Raw genomic sequence first — 21,473 nt, 5'->3', positions numbered from 1 at the left:
TAAAGACCTCATTAAAAGGGAGCATCACTCATCTGAGATGTTTATTTTTTAACGTCACAGATGCGTTGAGACGCTTTCTCATTGGTAAATAAATGATATATAGGAGTAACATCCCCTAAACATTTTCCCGCAGAACAGAAAGATTGTTGCCATGGTGTCAGCCATTGCTATCATAATAATAAACAGCAGACAATAAACCAGTGATTTTGCTACAGTACAACCACAGACCTAATGTACAGCTGGGTTAAAATGACAACATCGTCAGTGGGTTGACTTTAATGGCATCGCAGCCTAACCACAACAGAGGCAAGCAAAGACGTCATGCTGTCAGCGTGGGAACACAGCGTTGACCATGCCAGAAACTGCTGAGCAGAAAAGATACTTCTCCCAATTTGAGGCCTTGGGGCAGAAGAAGGAGTGGACAGCATCATCAATTGGAGCAGGAAAAGGAGGGTATGATGCATAAACTGTAGGGAAACACCCTGAGTACTGTGGTATTTAGATATACATAAAACCACCAAGTTACACTTTTCTCCTGCCCTCCCTATTTGTGGCTTCCTTTGGTAACACGGTCCACTGCTTTTCTTATAGATAGAGGAGGTAGTATATAAATGGAATGAAAAGCTGCTGGCTGCTGAGATAATTGGGACAGAATCTACCCAAACCCTCGCTAGGCTCAGATTTTCTCAAATATTACTGCAACAGAAAACAGGAGAGGGTACTCGAAGAGAGACATATCTGCAAATGGCTGTCAATCACTAAAACCTTGGCTGCACAAAAATAAATAAAGACCAGAATGGAAGATTTTTTTTTTGTTTTGCAAAATACAGCCATGATGCTTGAGTTAGGATATGATCTCTTGACAAATTGAGCGATCAAAAATAGGCTGTGAATAAACAGAGTCATTCTTTCCTGCTCTGGTGAAGTCATGCTTACAGACAATATTTACATGCCAGTAGTGGAAAGGCTCATTCATCCGGCGGCCTCTGGCTAGGTTCTTGGTGGATGGGAGGCACTATGTTTACCAAACTCTCTGAGTGTCAATTGACTCTACACACACTTAAACAATCTCACTGCCTCTCCTTGAGAATGGGAAACAGACTTACACTGGCATCTCCTTGCATCAGCAGCGGCGATACTGTAGGTATGTGTGTGTTGGAGGGACACAGTAACCTGGCTTTGTTTTGCTGTGTATTGGTGAGGCCTGTGGACTCAGCAGGTGCTCTAATTACCAGCTCTCTGTGCCCCCTCAAACCCCCAAAAAAGGGAACAGCCTCTGAGCCGCCGTCGACTTTGATGTGGCCCAGATCCACCACACATGTGGGACATGAGCTTGCTTAACGAACGCAGACCCTCTGCAAATGAACAGCCACAGCATGGTACTGCAATTTGATATTGGTATTTTCAGTAGGTGGTAAGACAGAGAGGGAAAGTAGGAGGAGGAGAAGAGAGTGAGAGATGGGGAAGGGAAGAGAAAGAACTAAAAAAAAGAAGAAGAAGTTGGCATCTAACCCTTTTCCTCTTCTTTTTTTATGAAGCTGCCAGTTCTAACCAGTCGGATGTTTTATCTTGGCCCACAGTGTGCCCGGACGGCTTTTACGGTCTTGACTGTGGCCAGATGTGCGAGTGCAGGAACGGTGCCCGCTGCCACCACATCACAGGAGCCTGCCTATGCACCGCCGGCTGGGCAGGACCACACTGCATTCTGGGTAATGGAAGCCACATCATTAAAACGGGGTGTGAGGGAGGCCCTCACTGCAGCCCATCACGACATCCTCTCCTTAAACACAACTACGATGTGTTTGTGAACAATTATCTCTATAATGAGACATTGCCAATGACTTTTTTTAGGGATGGGTAAGGGTGGAGAAAGGAGGGAGGACAAGACTGCCCTCGAGCATACACGGTTTAATTGAGGTCTATTCTGGATAAATGCACCCACGTGTTTATAGCGATCAACATTAGGAGAGGGAGAACATAACTCGGAAGACTCTTTAGTAGCAAACCAATCAGTGTTCTCATGCTAAAGTTTCTTGAGGATTTCATGCCGTTGTTTTAATGGATCCAGTGAAATGCCCACTAAAGTTCTTAGTCTGTCATTCTGTAGGCTTATTCAAGACTTTCCTCTTGCCACAGCCATTTTGTGGTCCTAACTACCAGAGCCAGAGTCAGCAGAAAGCCACTAGCATGACTTAATGATGCATCTCTATCATTAGCGCATTTTCCTCCTTCTTAGACTCCAAATGTCATCTTGGACTTTGATCATTAAGGAGAAGTTTACAATCTGTGTGCTGAAAACCATAATGTCTCAAAATGTCCTTTAGCCCTCTAGTCTCATACATTTGCTGCAAATACAGCTGCAGTTGCATTTAAGTTAATTTTGTGTGTGTATTATGTTATCCTGTGTGTGTGTGTGTGTTGTGTGTGTGGGTAGAATGCCCAGAGGGTCATTTTGGGGAGCAGTGCAGTGAGACCTGTGAGTGTCAGAACGGAGCCAGGTGTGACCACGTCACCGGGCGATGCAGCTGCACGGCCGGATGGACTGGAGTCCGCTGCCAACTGCGTGAGTAGCTCATCACTCAGCATGACAAACCCTGTCAAACCGTTTCTTGCTATTTACTTAAAAGACAATAGCAGTGGGTTTTAGCTCATTTAATACAAATGACTTGACAGCAGTACTATCCATTTTACAAACTATGCTGTTTTGTCTTGGGAATGGTGGAGTGGATGTATCTTGTCTGCTGTTAAAGGAACAGTGTGTAACATTTAGGATGATCTGTTGGCAGAAATGGAAGAAATATTCATACGTTTGTTTTCATTAGTGTATAATCACCCAGAATATCTAAATTGTTATGTTTTTGTTACACATGCGAAAAACACTAGCACATAAATGGGTATAAAAATGCATAGGTATGAAAATATGCACATGAAATTGCAAATACACACCGCTCAGGAATCAACATGTTAATGAGAATTGCAGCTAGAGGTTTACTTACATTTGTTTCTCAATGAAAATATCAAATAATAAATATACATGAAGTTAATAGTGTGTGTGGGTGGCTTTCACCTGTTCTAAGAGCAGTCAGGTGTGCAAACCCATACCCTGACACATAATGGTAGTAAGTGATTAATAGTCATGATCAGATAGACATTCTGCTGGATGGATTCTAATCAACATTATATAATAATCAATGTCACATTGATAGATATAATCTTAGTATTTTCATCACTGCTAGCCTTTTGTATAATCTTAAAACCCATTCAGATGATTAACTCTCTCTACTGTACTATGTTGTGTGTGTGTGTGTGTGTGTGTGTGTGTGTGAGTTCAGCCTGTCCTGCAGGACAATATGGGGAACACTGTTCTATCCAGTGCCTGTGTCAGAACGGAGGCTCTTGTGATAGTGTGACTGGTCAATGCTCTTGCCCGCCCGGCTGGACTGGAGCTGCCTGTGAGTTAGGTGAGTCATGAAGTACCATGTGTTACAGTGAAAGGGTGACACATGTGACTCTTAAATGTACTTTTCTTGATTTAACATTTTGCCCACCTGTCCCTGCCTTCCCAACTCAATGTCTGAGGAAAACCCTTCTGTATTAATGAGGTGAATAATTTCTTGAATGTACCGTTCATCTTTCCTTCCCTCCTAGAGTGTGAGAGAGGACGTTTTGGAGAGAACTGCACCCAGGCCTGCAGCTGCACGAATGGCGGGAGATGTGACCGAGTGTCAGGGAGATGTGTGTGTCTGCCTGGTTGGATAGGAGAGCTCTGTCAGTCAGGTAACTTACTAAGCATCACATCAGCACTGTTGCATGGCAGCATGTTAGTCTTATTTAGCATTTTTCAGCTTTTGATTGGCATAGTTCAGACATATTATCTGTAATCTGTTATTCACCTTTCCCAGTGATATATATATATATATAAACAGCCACCCTGACATCCAGCTGTGCTCTTTCTAGTGCCTGATTTTGTGTCTTAAAAAAACATTTCTCTCACCGTTTTGTGCTGCATTTGCAAACACTTCTGTGTAACCGCAGCAAAAAAGAAGTGAAGGTTTACTTACTTCTGGAATGATAAAACTTACTGTGTCAAAACAATTGTGCAAAACAAACAATGTGCAATTATGCTAGAGTAAACAAGTACTGAAAAAGGGAACATTTTAAAAAGGTTTTGTTCTCAGACTAATGTTGTGTGCTGTACGCAAACGTTTGTGTGTTTTGTCTGAAGCCTGTTCTAAGGGATTCTTTGGAGAGGGCTGTGAGCGGAGTTGTGACTGTGTCCATAGTGCGAGTTGCCACCATGTGACGGGCCGCTGTGAGTGTATGCCAGGCTGGAGGGGAGCCAGGTGTGACAAACGTGAGTGTGTAATAGGACCGTGGAAATTGCAACGGAATGAAACTGGCAATAGAGGACCTTTGAACATGAGAGTAAAGTGACTATGCATGTGTACGTCAACTCCAGCCTGCCTTCCGGGGTCCTACGGTCCTTCCTGTGCCCAGCGGTGTCAGTGCCAGGCTGGGGTGTCCTGTCACCATGAGACGGGGAGTTGCGGGTGCCCAGCTGGACTTGCAGGACCTGGCTGCGAGAAACGTAAGAATGAAAAGAAAGACCATCTTGGAAAAATAAAACTTTACTGCACAAATATAAAGATTTTCCCTTGTGAGGTTTGTGTTTTAACAGTTAGGTAATAACTAAATGTTGGAAATGTAGATGCCCCTTATGAATAATGGTTATTGGCACATGGCTAATATCACTGTTGCACAATGCATTAAAAACCATTTGGCTAACATATGTGCCTTGTTGATAGAAACACTGTCACCCCCCAAAAGGCATCATGGGAGTGAAGTGATCTCCAAGAATCATTCTGTTAATACTGATTAAAATTTCTTTTTTCCTTGTCCTCCAGGGAAAGATTACCATTTATTCTATTCCAGGAAATGCACTCTACAGCGGCACTAAACCCTCACTGTCACAGGACTTTATGCTAATGTTTCATTATTTAGACCCTTTAGGACTGTATATGAGCAGCTTCTCTACTCAGCCCTTCACCACTCCTTCTACACCTCCCTCTCACCACCTCAGCTCCCTTCCTCTCCTCACACACTCCCCAGACATCTGATAAATGTTACACACCAGTTGCCAAGTAAAACAGAAGGCATTGTTTTTGTCTCCTCGGTGGCGGATAAGGGCCTTTGGAAGGCAGACATGCATAATGACAGCGCCGTAATTGCCTCTTTAGTCTGGAGTCCTTTCTTATCTGTCCCCCACGCTGCCTGCTGCTGCCTGACTGAGTAGCTGAGTGCTGCGGTCTCACCCGAAAACATGTTCGGTTCACAGATTCATCTTGTTCGCTATGACTGATTGTCTGTGGACTCCATTCATTATTGTGATGAGCGTATATGTATGTATGCAGAGAGGGTGTGTGAAAGAATGCCCCTCTGCGTCCATCTGGGTTTGGGCACCAGGGAAAGTTGTTGGGAGTTTTGGTTTGGTTGCCAGTCAATGCTGAATGTCCCAGTATGTTCACAGAATAATCTGATGAAGGAAAAGGGAAAGGGTATTTGTCTTTGTTCCCACAAACTACTGAAAATGTTGCTTGTTTAAAGCCCAATCTGTTTTTGTTTGTTTTGTCTTAATTTCATCACAACTACACATAACTGTACAATGTAATGGCTTAATGTCATGTTGGAGTTGTTATGAGCATTCATTCACTGATTTTTGATATGCGATAATGTATTGCAGATACAGACAAAATCTGAAAGCTGTATTTTAAGTGCATTATGAAGTTTGAGTTCCTTTTAATTTTACCAATGTAACACCTGTATCCAGAAACACTGATTGTCTGTATTGGTTTAAATTCTAAAACCTTAAAAAGCTCAGCACACAGCAGCTGAGCTGTACAGACGAGCATAGCAAAAAATAATAGTCTTCTTGATTTTGTTTTGGGGCATTTTTTACCTTCATTAGACAGCAACAGTGAAGAGGCAGAGAGGAAATGGGGTAGAGAGCAGTATATGACATGTAAGGTCACCAGCTGGAATAAAACTGGTGATGATTGCAACCATGTGGCGTGCACTGTAACCATTCAGATACAGAGGTGCTCTTCTCTTGTTCGATTTTAATTAGGAAAATTATTTCACCTTGTGTTGTTACTGTTAAGGCTGATCTGTGTTTCTGGATGTATCATCTTAGCTTGTCCTACTGGCATGTTCGGACAAAACTGCAGCCAGCTGTGCCAATGTTCAGGAGACCAAGAGCAGTGCCACCCGGTGACGGGGAAATGCAGCTGCTTACCTGGTTACTACGGGGAACGCTGTGAGCTACGTAAGTATACGTAGTTGAAGTTGATTTTTCTGTGTGGACTAATACGAGACGTACTAATATGCCTTTAGTTAAAGTTGGGTTGCAAATTTAAGACAAAGATTAAAATATTATTCATAAATAAAAGCCAGTCTGGACATTATTGCATTTTTGTTCACCTGTTATTTACTTTTATTTGATTTACAAAGCAAAACTGATAGTTCTGGTAATCTGTCCACTGTATCCTGCAAGTAAAATAACCTAAAACAACAACAACGGCCTTTGCCCACCTTTTTTATATTCTCTTTTCTTCTCGTTGCTATGGTTTGTCTCCAGGATGTCGATCAGGAACCTTTGGGCCAAACTGTAAGTCTAGATGCAGCTGCATCAACGGTGGTCGCTGTGACTTCAGGACTGGGGCTTGTTACTGTCCTCCTGGTTATATTGGAGCTGACTGCAGCTCAAGTAAGTCAGGAAACTCTGCACCTGTTTGTACTCCAGAATGAAAAAGAGTCCTGTCTTTCTGCACCCCTTTATTATCAGAGTTACTGTTTCAGTGAGGCTGGTTTTTGCAGCCTCTTTGTTGTATTGGAAAATTCAGGTCAACCACGACTGAGGCAACCCACAAGGCCTATGAAAGGAAGATATTTATCTTCATAATTTCTTGTATTTTTTTTTTTGTGTGAATGAACACGTTTTTATTTCTACAGGTTGTCCAAATGGCTACTATGGGAAGGACTGTGTTAAGCTGTGCTCCTGTGGGGAAGGAGGTCAGTGCCACCCAGCAACCGGGAGGTGTATCTGTGCCCCTGGTAGGATGGGACAGTCCTGCCAACAAGGTAACGCTAAACTGATGTCTTTAATTGTTTAATGTAGCCCATGTTGGGAAGCTATGACATACCAGGATGCTATGCCGGTGTGAATAATCTTATATAAGTACAAAAAATATTGTTACTATTAATTGTAGTTTGGTTTAGTATTGTGGAGTTTACAGCTGCCATACAGTAAATAGTATGCACACTAGCCCTTGTTGTACTAAATTACTAAGTTAAACTCTGAGCAAAACGGTATCACACTTATCAAACATGGTTTGTATCGAGCCTTTTATCTTTTATCCTTCTCTAGAGTATACAAAGAGTCACCACTGAGGCTGACATGCATCAGTGGCAACCACTGGCCCTAATGAGTTCTTCAGAAATAGGTCTTAACTAGAAAGTGAGAAATAAGCACTAAAATGAGGGAGTGTTTTTCAACATTTTTCATTGTATATTTAAGTAACAAATTCTCCATTTCCTCAGTTTGAGGCCTCTGATGATCACAGGGCTGTTTTCCCGGCAAACAGAGGCAGAGTCGGGTTTTCCTAATCTCTCCCTTTATCAGCAATTCAGCTGGATTGCAAGCGGGGATTTCCATCACTGCCTGTGCTAAATGTTCTCTTCTTTAGCCTCCTGCATGTACTTGGACATACCACCTCTTAAGTTCCTCTTGTTGAATGTTTACAGAAACCTATAAGTAGCTCGTTCTCTGTGTTCCGTGTCGCTGGAATTGGCAAGGAAGCAAATAAATAAACAGGAAAATCAAAGACGGCTTGCTTATTGTTTTCCCAACCTAAATTACCCAGAGAAACATGATTATTCTTTTATATCAGTGCCAAATTAGACTACTTTGCCATCTCTTTAATGAACTGCTGCTTAAATAAACATGAATGTGGTTAGTACAATCTTTTGTGTGTGTGTGTGTGTGTGTGTGTGTGAAAGAGATAGATGGACAGAGCACACGATGTGTACAACCGTTTGGCCTGGAGTTCTTGTCTTGTCCTGATATTCTCTGAATGTTTCTCCAGCGTGTCCTAGGGGGCGCTACGGCCTGCAGTGCAGAAACACATGCGGCTGTCAGAATGGGGGTCTGTGCAATCCTGTCGACGGGACTTGCAAATGTGGACTGGGCTGGACTGGACCCAACTGTGACACAGGTACAACTTCACAGGCAATAGACACAACAGATAACAATCACACTGAACAAAACGGTACGCTGGTCATGGGAAATCAAACAACAAACAACAAAACTGAATTCAATGTAGTTGTTTACTTCCTGGTTTACTATCAGATGGTGCACTTTAATTGAGGTTTTCTTTTAAGGAAATGTCTCCAGACTCACTTATTTCTGTTTTTTTAAAGCTAACGAATGGTTAAAATAAGCAATCAAGCAACATTAGCATCCATTATAGTAGAGTTTGTGTTGTTGATAGTGTGTCAGCTTTATCAAATGTTGCCATATCATGTTGCTTGTCATCCCATTTTCTTCATAAATACAGTTTCAACTGAAAATGTACAACTAAGTTTGTGTGTGTGTGTGTTTCTCTCTCTCTGTGTGTGTGTGTGTGTGTGTGTGCAGCCTGTTTACAGGGAAAATATGGGCTTGATTGTGCACAAGATTGTTCATGCCTCAACAACGGGACCTGCGACCGTTTTATCGGCACCTGCAGCTGTACTGCTGGATACTATGGCCCCTCCTGTCAACACGGTATGCAAACACTCATTTGTATTAGAAACAGAAACTTGGTGATGACGTTACCAGACTGTGACCTCTCTAACGGTAATGTAAAACTCTCCTAGTGAATTCTAATCCTGAAACAAGTAACCTCAATCTAAATTCAATGTCTTATGTGTCTCCCAGGTTGCCCATCTGGGTTCTTTGGAGTCAACTGTGCCCATACATGTGACTGTAAAGTAGGGCAGACATGTGACCATGTGACAGGCCGATGTGTGTGTCCACCAGGCTACTATGGTCCACAATGCCAAAGACGTGAGTATATATCGCTATCTAAAGGTTAATTATCAACTGAAATCCATAAAACTACATGTTAACATTTTGGTTGTGTTGCCAAAAGGGCAAAAATGATCAAATTTTAAATCAAAAAGACAAAAGATTTAATGAACCAGATTTTATAGATCCTTTTAAAGAGAATACATATCTCTTCTTTCAAGCATTTTATAGGTTTTAGAGATTCTTACAGTTAAGCAGCAGCATGAAGACAGAAACACTATTAAGCATAGTGAGTCTCAAGTTAGTGCACATTAATAAACAGCCACCTGCGACGCCCAGCTGCAATGGGACATGGGCAGATATGAGCATACATGAATAAGAGATAAAAAGTTGGTGTGTATGAGTGTGTTCTGGCAAGCAGACAGACAGGCTAGTAGGTAGGTGGGCAGAGAAGCAGGCTGGTTATTTGATGAAAGACAGGTGTTTCCAGACTGCTTAATGCATTCCTGTTACATCCCTGCGCCCTCCTGCCTGCTCGCGGGGCTCTCTGCCGCAGTGTGAGCGCCTAAATGGCCACTTCGGTCCCAGCAGGAGATATGACAGAGCAGCTGTAAGGCAGCCAGAGGCTCCAGAGATAGACCTGGCTCTATCTGTGTGTCTGCGTGAGAAAAATGCTCTTTTCTTAACACTAAATGCACTTGTGAATTATATATTATATAATCTGTGTTTCACCTATTAACTAGTTAGAGGAACAAATATCTAAAAAAGGCATTTGGTTTTAAGATACCGTTACCTGGTGGGGTACATCCATGTTTTTTCATAACTTTAATATGTCTAGTTTGTGAAATGGAGGGTTGTATCAAAATGTTTTACTGTTAAATTTGTTTATTTGACGGATCCTTCCCAAAACCGAAAATGGTGAAGATTTACAGTGTCTTCCTTATTACATATATTTCTGCAAACAAATATCAGAATGTCACCAAACTGGGACTGGGTGTACTTATCTGTGGCTTATTTATATTTTTGTATATTTTAAGTGTAAGTACTATAATTCATAATTAGATTTCTTTCTAGTTTAAAACACATGATGATCTGTTCCTCTGATCTTGTTAATGGGTGCAGCACACATTTAACTTTTGACCTCATGTCCACTTCCTGTTAGCCAGAGCACATGCATTTGGTGGTTGACCAAATGGCACCAAATCCGACTCAAGGTCAAGGTGACTAATGCTGTAACAGGCAGCATGAGTTAATGATCTCACAATCTGAGGTTGATATGTGTACTTTCTGCTTGAATGCAAGCGCTGTCCATGGCATAATTGCGTGAACTTTTATTCAGAGATGTGTTTGCGTAGGCAGACTTACATCCATCCCTCGAGCTGAATATCTGGTTCTGAGTACATGCAGGTGGGTGCCAGTAAATACCTCAACTCATCCAGACTGGTAAACTGATCCCCTTTATCGTTCTTCTTCTGGCAAAATGAGTGTGTGATGTCTGGCTGCAGGCAATGAGTCCTCAAGACTTGTTGTTAAGTGACTTGCAGCCCCTCCAAGTGCTTCTGAAGTTTTGTAAAAGCAATTATTTTTTTGAAAAACTGCTTGTTATATCACAGCTTGTATGACCTTCGTGCATTCGGACCAAAACTGAGCCAGACATGCTACAACTTGCATAAAAGAAAAGCAATAAAACCACCATGACACAAGTCAGTGTCATCACACTTATCTCAGTCTTTTCACTGCCATGGGTAAAAATAAATTGCTTTGGTTTTTATAAGAGGTACTTGACAGGCTTTTTACTTTTGCCTGCAATTACATAACCAGCTCTGGTACACGTAGACTCACTGAGGAACAGATGATCCAAAAGAAATCAGAAGAAACCAAAGGATGGCATGGAAAGCCTGGCTGATCTGATGAGTAATCAAGAAGAGATTGACATCAAAACAGCGCTACATGCCGTCCACCTCACCAAGACATCATCACTGAGTGTGATGACACTGACATGCTTGTATTGTGCTAGTTGCAGCATGTTTGGCTCAGTTTCAGTCCTAATGCACATATGTCATACAGACAAAGAGAGGTTTGTTCCAATCAATACAACACAATCAATACAATCTGTGAAAAGATGATGGAAGGAGTCATCAAACCAGTCATGTATGAAAAGGCTGAAGAAGTGCAAGATCTAACACATTTGTACTGCAAAGAGAAACAGTGCAGAACAGAACAACAGACAAAATGTCCTTGTTTTTGCAGCTGGATTGCCATACATTGAATTCTGTACCTCTAACTTTCTAGACTGCCCTAACAGAATGTGGATGACAGCATGGTTGCATGGTATTTTCACCACTGAAATGATGGTCTTTTCATAAAACTGGGTAGAAACACAAATATTTCAGAAACTGGTTCTATGTGAGGAAAAAAAGATGCTGTTGTATTCCCTTTTGCACAGAAGGTAAAAATTGCACAACAACCAGAATACAATGGGACACACGTGAACAATAACCACTCCATTCAATATCAGCCTGTAGTGAAAAAAATTTGACATTTTTAATTATTCCATAATTAAAGCCGAAAAGAGGAACAACATCAGTGTACAGTGCAAGTTCTGCCTTCCAGCTGTGAAAATGGTTTGAATTTATTTATGAAAAGCAAGTTTTTCTTTAAAAATACACTGAGCAGTGGACAGGATTTTGATGCTAAAAATCTTTCTTCTTCTATGGTCATATTGTTCTATTGTCTTATGGAATACACTAGGTAAAAGTCATTTTATTGATATTTTTCTTTGCTCTTGTCTCTTGTGCAATTGGTGTTGAGAAATCCAAAACTAACAGAAAGTAATCAAGTTACATTACTTTAATATTGTGATACTTGGATTCAAATTATAAAGTAACCCTCCCAACCCTTATTAAATGTATAGTTTTTGTCTTGGTTTGTGTACTGTGCACCACACATTTAAACTTTTGTATTTACATTACTCATTGTGTTGGATTTTTTATTTACTACTCAATTTCCGCCTATAATTAATATCAGTTTAAGTGTGAACATTTCAAAGATGGAAAAAGCTATTGAAGTATTTGTTTTATTGTTTGCAATAACTGTCTAAATTTTCACTATTTTTGGTCTTGGGGAGGATCCAAACATCAGCCAAATAAACCTTTTTAGTCAAATATTTTTATACAACCATCCATTTCAAAAGCTAGACATTTCTTTGTTCTACCTCACAGACAACGAAAGTGCTCATAACTGCAACAATACAACCAAATGTGTGTATCTGTGTTTTTTCATTTTAAGGGTGTGAAGCTGGCAGGTTTGGATTGAACTGTGGACAATCATGTGACTGTGCTGGTGAGGCCCCATGTGACCCATCAACTGGACAGTGCCAATGTCCCCCAGGAAGGACAGGACATAAGTGTGACAAAGGTAGACATATAGGTTTCTGTATCACCTTGGGGGAACCACACTTTTATTAACAGGACTAACACAAATCAAAAATAGTTTAAATGAAAAAAAGTTGGATGTTTTAAATTTCTTCTTCCCTTCCACTCCAACTTTTCTGTGTCAGACTGTGGTGGAGAACGTTTTGGCCCTGGATGCTCCCTGCTGTGCCAGTGTTCCCACAGGTCCCGCTGTGATGGGCTGAATGGGAGATGCCTGTGCCCGCTCACCTGGCTGGGCCCCACCTGTGGCGAAGGTAAACCTAATCTCCCATTGCCACACACACACACACACACACATATGACTAGGGTAAAGCAAGACGGACACACACACACACACACACACACACACACACACACACATATGACTAGGGTAAAGCAAAACGGACACGCACACACACACAAGGTCACAGGCTGTAAAGCTGAACCAGCTTTAGTGAAATACTGTGTCATGAAGTGTGAGAGGCTGAGCCCCATCACTCTGTGTGTCACCCTGTCTCCCTCAATAGCTGCTCCTGTCTCCTGACAGTTATTTTAATCTGCACCCAGCATGGAGCCAGGCTTGAGGCTGTCTTTGTTTTACCTCCTCAAAGCCGAGCACACGGGAGACTACGTACCAGTTACTTCTCCTCCAAAAAAACAGCACATTTGCTTTTGATTTTCAAATAGTGCTGATGTCTTCTGGCTTTTTTTCTTTTCTCTTTTCAGAAGTGCTACACCAAACCCCAGGACCGTTGAACTTTTCTGTGTCCCAAAGAAAGAGAAGAGCAGGCAGCAAAGCCACATAACCCAAGCAGAGGTGCAGACTCCTGACTGGATGTTCAGACACAGGGCTTGGCTCTGTGAGGCATTACTCAGATCATCTCGGTAAAGGTGATGTTTGTAATGCTGTGTTTTTGTGAAACTGGTACTCAGCTGTCAGAAACTGGCACTCCATCTCTGAGCCCGGAGCTCACGATAATCACCCAGTGGACTTGGCATGTGAGGGGCCCTCAAAGGACCATAAATTCTAAACCTTTACCCCAGAATTTCTACGGTTACACAGACCTCTTAGCAATACACACAAATATCTGCGTCACATTGTGATGTTTGTAATTGTTAATTATTGTGATTGTTGTGTTTGTGTGATTGTTGAAAGCATTCATTAAGCATTCATTTAATGAACTGGTAAGGGTTCAGTTTCTTTCTTAAGGGCATTTGGACAAGATGTGACTAAATCAGAGACTTTCTTGTCACTGGAGAACCTTTACAGCTGCTACCAACATTTCATTTTTTTCTGTTAGTCCACAAAAAAACTTGATGGTTAGCATAACAGAATGCCAAGCATATTTCTGGTGGACATTAAATTCCTCTAAAACAGATTTAGAAATATATGAGTGACTTATGTGCTTATTTTGAAAAGGTCCATACAGGGACTGCGGGCATGAGGGCCACACAAATATGGTTCAGTAGAAGAGCCATAAATGGTAAATCAGGAGATGTTTCATAATAAAATTTGTATATAATATATAATACTGTGCTTAAAATGATCATTTATGTCTGATGTTTTTTTTACCACAAAAAGTTCAGTTATCTTGTTAAATAACTTTACATTGTGTCATACCCCTTCTCCAGAAATCCAGAATCAACAAAGATGCTTAATTTCAAAACTAGTCACAAGATGTCTCATACTTCACTGGAAAGTGTATCTGCGCTGGAGGTTTCATGTTTCAACAACACACACAGTTGCATACTGGAGCATGTTTGCCTTTAGTTGTGATGTTATAAAATTCTGCTTGTATATGTTTTAAACTCGAAAACGTTCTCTCTTCACCAGATGAAAGTGACAACATCCTTCTTGTGTCAAACTCTGCACATTTATCATTCTGCACAGTGACACACATCCAAGTAAGAAAACAAGAAGCAAAACACATTTTGGAGTTGAGGGTGACTGACATATAAGGAATCAAACTAAATCTAATCAGTGATTTTTTAAAAATATATTTTGCAGAAAATATCCTGTAACCACATACACATATTTTAGGTTTAAAATGCAGTTGTGTTATCGTAAATGAAGCACACACACTGAAACAGTGTTCACTTCCATCATAGTAACCCACAAAACACTGAAATGGCTCCCTGTCATATTACTCACATATTTTTATGTGTGTTTATTCCCTTGCTTATAATTTTACATTTTTAATTCTCACATTTACCCTGTATTCTTTGTGAAACTACATCATTTCCCAAAGGAATGCAACTCAGATCATTGGTGCTTTGGTTTACAGATTACTCCAACCAGATTTTTTTTCAGCTATGGGACTCATACTCACCTTAACTTATTTTATTTCCCATACACCTACCTTTTACAAAGGTCTGTGAAGACAATGTCTGTCCATAAGTTATTTCAACATGGCTCATGGAATCTGAATATGACCCGACAGCTTTATTTACCAGCATTACGAACACTCTCCATTTATTGGCATCGTGATCATGGGTTTTCTTATGGCGGCGTGGTGTGCTGGTCGCGAAATACTGCAGGTAAAACTTGCACGCATTGCACTTCTTTCAGATCTGTGTTTATTGAGTCAGCAGCTGATACAGACTTTATGAGTCTTATAGAAATTGAAAAAAAAAATGATGTTAATACTTTTTTTTCTGCAGCACCTGTACACATTTCTATGGTCGTATAATATAAGAAGATAAGATTACAAATCCCATATCACCACTGCTATTATTTACCATACATGTGCATTTCATTTAAATGTTGTTTTGTTGTTGCAAAAACAGTTTTTGTATTATATCTCAGGTCAGTGCCAGTTATATCAGTCATAACCTACTGTGCTCATTTTCTGGCATATCTATGTCAGTGGTGCTACATACGTTTTGTTTGTATAAAAATGAAAAACTCTACTATTCTCTTTTCCATTATTTCGCCCATGTGTCTTTATGATCTGTGGTTGTGTTATGACAAAAACAAAGAAAAAAAAACAATCCAAAAAAATAAATAACAACAAAAACATCTGTGGACACCTGCTTTTAACCATTAATTTGTTTAATCGTGTGTTTTGAATGCAGTGTTGCATAGTATTGATTTCTGTGGGAGGGAGCAGTAAGGTATGGAGGTAGAGAAGGGGGAGAGAGGTTCCAGCTGTCATAAAGAGCTATGGGATCCTGTGTGTGTGGATATGTCAGTGTGTGTTTTTGTGCTAGGCTACTACCAGGCTTCTCTCATCAGCCAGAGAAGGGTCAAGCGTTAAGGCCATGCCTGCCTCTCTGACAGTAGTCCAAAGCGAGTGGGGGTGTTGGAGGCACCTGAGCAGGTTCCACTGGTGGTGTAAGGTGTGTGTATGTGCCCGCTCTTCTGTGTTTGTGTGGGGGGGTTTCAGTGTCAGAGTGAGTGCTATCCCAGAGGAATTTTTCAAGCCCACTGGAGCATTTTCTCTTCTATTGGCTAAAGGCGGCTCTGGTCTGGTGGAGGCAGGCAGGTGCCTGGACCAAACATGCAACCCATATCCAGCATCCCCCGGGGTGAGTGATGGGCGAACAGGCCCGGCAGAGGACGATGGAGCCCCCCGCACCCACCCACTCCGGTGTGGCTGATGGATAGGGGGCCACTCCAGCTCGCCCTGTGTTGTGACAGGCAGCAGATGTTCTCCAATAATGTTTATCGGCCGGGCCTTCATCTTCAGATGACACACACCTGTTTCCAGTCAAACAGGCCCAGAGAGGCCATCCATCCACAGAGCTCTGGGTGGCCACTGCACCGCTGGATCAGCCCTCCACACATAGTGCTGGGTGCCACAAATGAAGAGCTGGCACACTAAAAGATATGGTAAGATCAAGAAGTAGCTCCTGTGGAAGCCAAACCATATGTTTGCTTACAACACTGCTGCACACTGCACAGTGGGTTTTCTTTTTTCGATTCACGATGATCAAAGGAAAAGGAGCTGATTCAGACATCATTTTGGTTTGTGTAAAATGATCTCAGCAGAGACACTTTTGTTTTATTACGAGTGCAGGAACAAAGATGCTCTTTGTGCTAAACGGCTTTTGGAGGAAATAAATGGCCTACTGTTGTGCGCATGCTGGCTTATCAGGAGTGAGGGAGTGAGAGAAGGGTGCAGGAAACTGGCAATGAAATAGCCCGTAAAAGGTAAGATCAAATCATGGGTACTTTTTCGCTGTAATTAAGCATACGGCACTCTTTGCAAAAGAGATTCTATCACTCTACTGCCATAGCTCCACGTCCCAGAGATAATTTCTGCCCCTCTGCGTTGAACCAGATCTCCCAGAAGGCCACGATGTTTTGAACTCCAGCTGACAAAGCTGTCGGCTCAGATAAAAGAATGAGGGGAAATCATTTCAACACGTCCTGCACCATTTGTTCGGTTGTTGGCTGGAAAAATAAATGCTAAATGTCGAGGCTGCAAAAAGATGCGTATCAAGGAACTCTCCCACACTCTGGAGTCTGTGTAAAGAATGAATCATTTCAGCAGAAATGATCTTACAACTTGTTCTAAGTACAATCTATATATATATATATGTGTGTGTGTGTGTGTGTGTGTATACTGTATATATTTTTTTTAATTTAATAGGTGAAATGTTGAACTAGATGTAGGTAGGTGCACATTAGTATGTTCACCACTGGATGGCGCTCAATATGGAAAAAAAATATAGAGCCATTGAAGGTACCTTTAATTCAAGTGATTACTCACAGTATAATACAGTTAACATAATAAAGTTTATATATTCAGATTGTTCCGACACTGAAGCATACGTTTTGCGTTTAAATTCCTCCGGCAGTATCACAACCCTAATCTGCTCAAACATGGGGCTGAAGGCCTTGATGAGCTACTTTCTAATCTACTCCATGAGCAAAGAATGAGATGATTTCAAGAGCAGGCTCCAAGTGGTTCTGCCACCACGCCTGTCCTGATTAGACTCGTCATATTAAAACCATGTGCACGACTGCTCTGCTCTGTCCTGGTGTGTTCCTCGTGGACCGCGCTGAGTGTCCATCAATAACACTAATGACCCGTAGCCTCCAGGGAGAAAAACAAACAGTGTAATGAAACCACAACCTTAAGCTCTGCTGCTTTCTAAGAGGGAGAGGACAGGGGTGGAGGAAAGACAAGAAGATAAGTAGAGAAGAAGAAGAAAAAGGGACTTTCATGCAATCATTTGCTCTGCACACACACACACACAGACACACACACACACACATTCAAGGGGAGGACACCGACAGAGGAGGTGCTACCATTATTGTAAACATAAAAAAACTTGATGTGATGATTTGTGAGTGTCCCCCACCCCAACACACTTCCCACTTTGTGCCAACTGTTAGCAAGCACCGCTCCATACCAACCCCTCTACCCCCCCATCCCTCCATGAAGGCTATACTCCCACACCCATCCACGCTGCCCTCTCCGAAAATGTTTCCCCTGGCGTCTGAGTCAGCACGGGTGCCAAGTCAATCAGTGTGAGAGCTGCCAGCTGTGATGGCCTCTCTCTCTGGGGGTGTGATGTATGTTCCAGCGAGGGTGGTGGGGCAGTTACATGCCACACAGGGTTGGCTGCGTGAACGGGTGGCAGAGGAAAGGAAGGGAGGGTTGGGGTGAGGAGAGAAGGAAGGAGGGGAGGGCAGAAAGAGAGGACGGTGACTGAACAGGAGCTGTAATGAGGCCTGATGGATTCTGAGGCTGTGCCAGCTGCCCCATTAGCTGAGTGGCTCCGAGCCCCAAAAGCGTTTGCCCACAGTGTGCCCCACCCGTCCACGTACACAACACTGAAGGACACACGAGCTTGGGGATCCAGCCCCTTTGACACTCACTAACACACACATACACACACACACACTTCGCATTTAACTAAAACAGATTGCATTGACTAATGCAACTCCGGTCTTGATTTCCTTAGCTCTTTAAACACACACTAACACACACACACACACACACACACACACACACACACACTCATACAGGGCATTGCGAGCCACACTTCAATACACACTGAGTCTTTTATGAGAAGCTGTGGGTTAATGATGGCAATAACTCGTCCCAACGTGTTGATTAAGTGTGAGAGGATACATGGGTGACATTGGCATGTGCTAATCAACACTGATCAAACCAGTGCACACACAACAGTTAAACGCTAAGCTGCCAAACTCACCCGGGTGCCCTCCACTCTGCTGCCCACACACAATGACATTATACACACTGCTGTCTATTCATAATATTTTGGTGTTCTTTCAAGAGGCAGTGCCTTTGGACTTTTGTCTGGGGGAAGTTCTTTATGTAGGTGATGTAATTACATGGGCAATTTGAATTGCAGTGGGGGCGTGGCCACTGACGGCTGGTGGCAAAATCCTGCTGCTAGATGTAGGGAAGGTATAATTCTTGTTCGTTAAAAGCTTTTTGAGTTTCAGTTGCTTCTAGATAGTTTAATTGCACTTGCAGAAGGATAAGTTGTTTGCCTTTGTATCAATGCAAGACCTCTCACTTCTCTGTATTTGTTACATTTATTTAAAATGGAACAACATAATCTAAAGTATAATTGAAGTTAAAGCCATGTTCATTTCAGGCTTTTTTCATGTAATATCTGGCTTTCTTAGAAGCACAAATAAACATCAATATGAAGAAACACGGACATGCACTAAAGAATAGTAGTTGAAGCTGCTATAAAAATATTTCTCACCAGAACAGTTTCACTATGTGCAATGTGAAAGGGATGGCTTGTAGTGACAAATCACTGAGAATTTACACCCGACTTTGCAGTTCCCCTCAGCCCTGTGGAGTTTTATATTGTCTTTCAGCTAATTTTTTTTATTTGCGGTCTGCAACTGTACTGTTTTGGTTCACTCTCACTACTATCATAGTGTCATTGTTAGCCACAGCAGGCAGCTGTTTTCAGAGAAAAAGCTCTAAAAAGCCACTGTACAGTCTACCTGTCCATTACCAAAAAGCAGACAGCCAAAGCCGGTGACTGGCCGGTGAACATTGTGCAGTTAGCGGAGACCCAAAACAAAGCTATGTCAGGCAGAATGTGGTTTTGTAACTACTGGATTTATAAATAGGCAACTATATACTTACAAGTTCACCATACATACTTATGTAAAAGATAATATGTCAGTTGATATGTCAGTGTTATGTTCTAAAGTTTCCAAAAACTAAGTAATTGCAGGTTTGAGAACTTACTGTAGGTACTGCTATTGGAGCAGACACCAATCATATAGAAAAATGAAGCTGTTGCATGACTACTGACAAGTTCACATAATCATATTGGACTAAATTAGTCCCCAATAGCACAGGTGGCTGAATTCACACTCAGGACCATTATCACTTCCACTCAATTATGGCCCTGGCCTGCTCCATCACTACCATCGCTGCAGCTGACCTCATCAAAGCTGGACGACCCATGCTGACCTCATCAACACCGCGTGACCCCACTGACCTCATCAAAGCTGGACGCCCCATGGAGCCCTGAGGGCTGACGACAGGCCCTAAGAAAACACCCCATCCATTAGGGTGCCAAGAGCACTGTAAATGTGGAGTGTCAGCGCCAGCCATCTTCACTGTCATGCCCAATTCTCCAACCCCCCGCCCGAGCTACTCTCCGGACAATGGAGCCGCTGAACCTCCAACCCTCCCAGCCACAATGTCCGCCCACGTTGGCTGGCAGCAGTGACAGAGGGGGGTGCCGGATGGGGAGGCCTGCTGCAGGATGGGACTCTTATTGAGCGTTTGAGCGATGAGCCAGGTCATCACATCTACCCAACTCATCCATCATGCCCCACAAACGGACACAAATAAAGAGGACACATTCCTGCCTCCGCTCCCACTACCACATTCAAGCCCTCTCCAGCCTTTTCTCTCCTTCCCCTCTCTCTTATGCGAGCCAAAGCCTGGAGAAAAAAAGAGGACCAGAGTTCAGGCTCTCCCTCACTCTTGGAGGCCATGGGAGCGCCAGAAGAAAGCGCCAGGTGGTTTTCTGACTCATGTCTCTTAGTATAAATCTCTGTTTGGGCCAAAATGATGGGCAGCCAGAAGGACTACATGGAGTGGGGAGGTGTGAGGGAGATAGGAGACAGAGGGTGAGTAAAATGTTTATGGAGAAATAAAGAGAGAAAGGAAGACGTGTCAATCCACATTGTAGTCCTTTATTTCTTAGTTGTTCCTCCCACAGTATTGAATTGAAATGCATAACAGTTACATTGTAGAAAGCATTAAAACAAAGTACCTCAACTTGCTGATTACTTTTTAAAATCGATTATAAACAAAACAACAACAGAAAAAAAAAATCTGGTCCCTCAAAACGGGAGAATAAATGAAAGTAATCTGTTATTTATCATAAGTTTGGCACAAGGGATTAACATGAACCGAACGTCACACAAGCTTGCAGACAACCGTAGAAAATGTCAGATACAGATCTTACCAGACCAATCATGCGTTTATGAAGAAATTATACCTGGCTTTTTTTTTATTATTCATTCTTTATAATGTTTTTCATTTTTTACAATTGAATCATTAAATTGTCATAGAAAAAAAATCCTAAGTAATATCTATTCATCGACCGGTTTCATTAGAAGAATAAGGAGTGAATTGTATGTTTAATACTATCCGGCACTCAAATGTAATCTACAAACCCCATTGAACTCTGGGATAGGCCCGGCGAGGAATCTCCCCTTCACCTGGGCTAAGAGCAGTGCTATTCAGTAAACAAACTACAGTTTGCCAAGAAATAAATACAGTTCTCAACATACAACAGCAAATAACAACAACAACACCAACAAAAAAAATGAAAACAAAATCATGATTGTCTAAAAATGAAAGACACACGAGCATGGAGTAGCTAACGACTAGCATTCAGGCTATTTAGTGGTATTGTTGGCTGACTAGGATGGATTCAAGGGTTTTGAAAAAAGACATATGCCCTTTACAGAACAACAATTAACTTCAGCACTGGCTACTTATTTCAGTAAAAAAACAAAAAAACAAAAA

General features: G+C 41.9%; 1 protein-coding gene across 1 annotated transcript in view; it reads left to right on the top strand.

The window, feature by feature from the left end:
* zgc:158328 (uncharacterized protein LOC567225 homolog) overlaps nucleotides 1-14,024 on the top strand; it is a 57,280-nt gene extending 43,256 nt beyond the window's left edge. The window contains exons 24-38 of the mRNA XM_035679975.1: nucleotides 1,581-1,709; nucleotides 2,435-2,563; nucleotides 3,333-3,461; nucleotides 3,649-3,777; nucleotides 4,226-4,354; nucleotides 4,460-4,588; nucleotides 6,191-6,322; nucleotides 6,635-6,763; nucleotides 7,009-7,137; nucleotides 8,142-8,270; nucleotides 8,693-8,821; nucleotides 8,975-9,103; nucleotides 12,353-12,481; nucleotides 12,624-12,752; nucleotides 13,204-14,024. Coding sequence (XP_035535868.1) covers nucleotides 1,581-1,709; nucleotides 2,435-2,563; nucleotides 3,333-3,461; nucleotides 3,649-3,777; nucleotides 4,226-4,354; nucleotides 4,460-4,588; nucleotides 6,191-6,322; nucleotides 6,635-6,763; nucleotides 7,009-7,137; nucleotides 8,142-8,270; nucleotides 8,693-8,821; nucleotides 8,975-9,103; nucleotides 12,353-12,481; nucleotides 12,624-12,752; nucleotides 13,204-13,283 — 1,889 coding nt within the window. The 3' untranslated portion in view covers nucleotides 13,284-14,024. The remainder of the gene's footprint in view (nucleotides 1-1,580; nucleotides 1,710-2,434; nucleotides 2,564-3,332; nucleotides 3,462-3,648; nucleotides 3,778-4,225; nucleotides 4,355-4,459; nucleotides 4,589-6,190; nucleotides 6,323-6,634; nucleotides 6,764-7,008; nucleotides 7,138-8,141; nucleotides 8,271-8,692; nucleotides 8,822-8,974; nucleotides 9,104-12,352; nucleotides 12,482-12,623; nucleotides 12,753-13,203) is intronic.
* The last annotated feature ends 7,449 nt before the right edge of the window (nucleotides 14,025-21,473 follow it).

The sequence above is a fragment of the Morone saxatilis genome, unplaced genomic scaffold (genome assembly GCF_004916995.1).
Source record: "Morone saxatilis isolate NCDOM2014 unplaced genomic scaffold, NCSU_SB_2.0 Contig8, whole genome shotgun sequence".
In the NCBI taxonomy this organism is placed as follows: domain Eukaryota; kingdom Metazoa; phylum Chordata; class Actinopteri; family Moronidae; genus Morone; species Morone saxatilis.
Note: the sequence above shows the minus strand (reverse complement) of the source record. Positions and strands in the feature narration are given on the sequence as shown.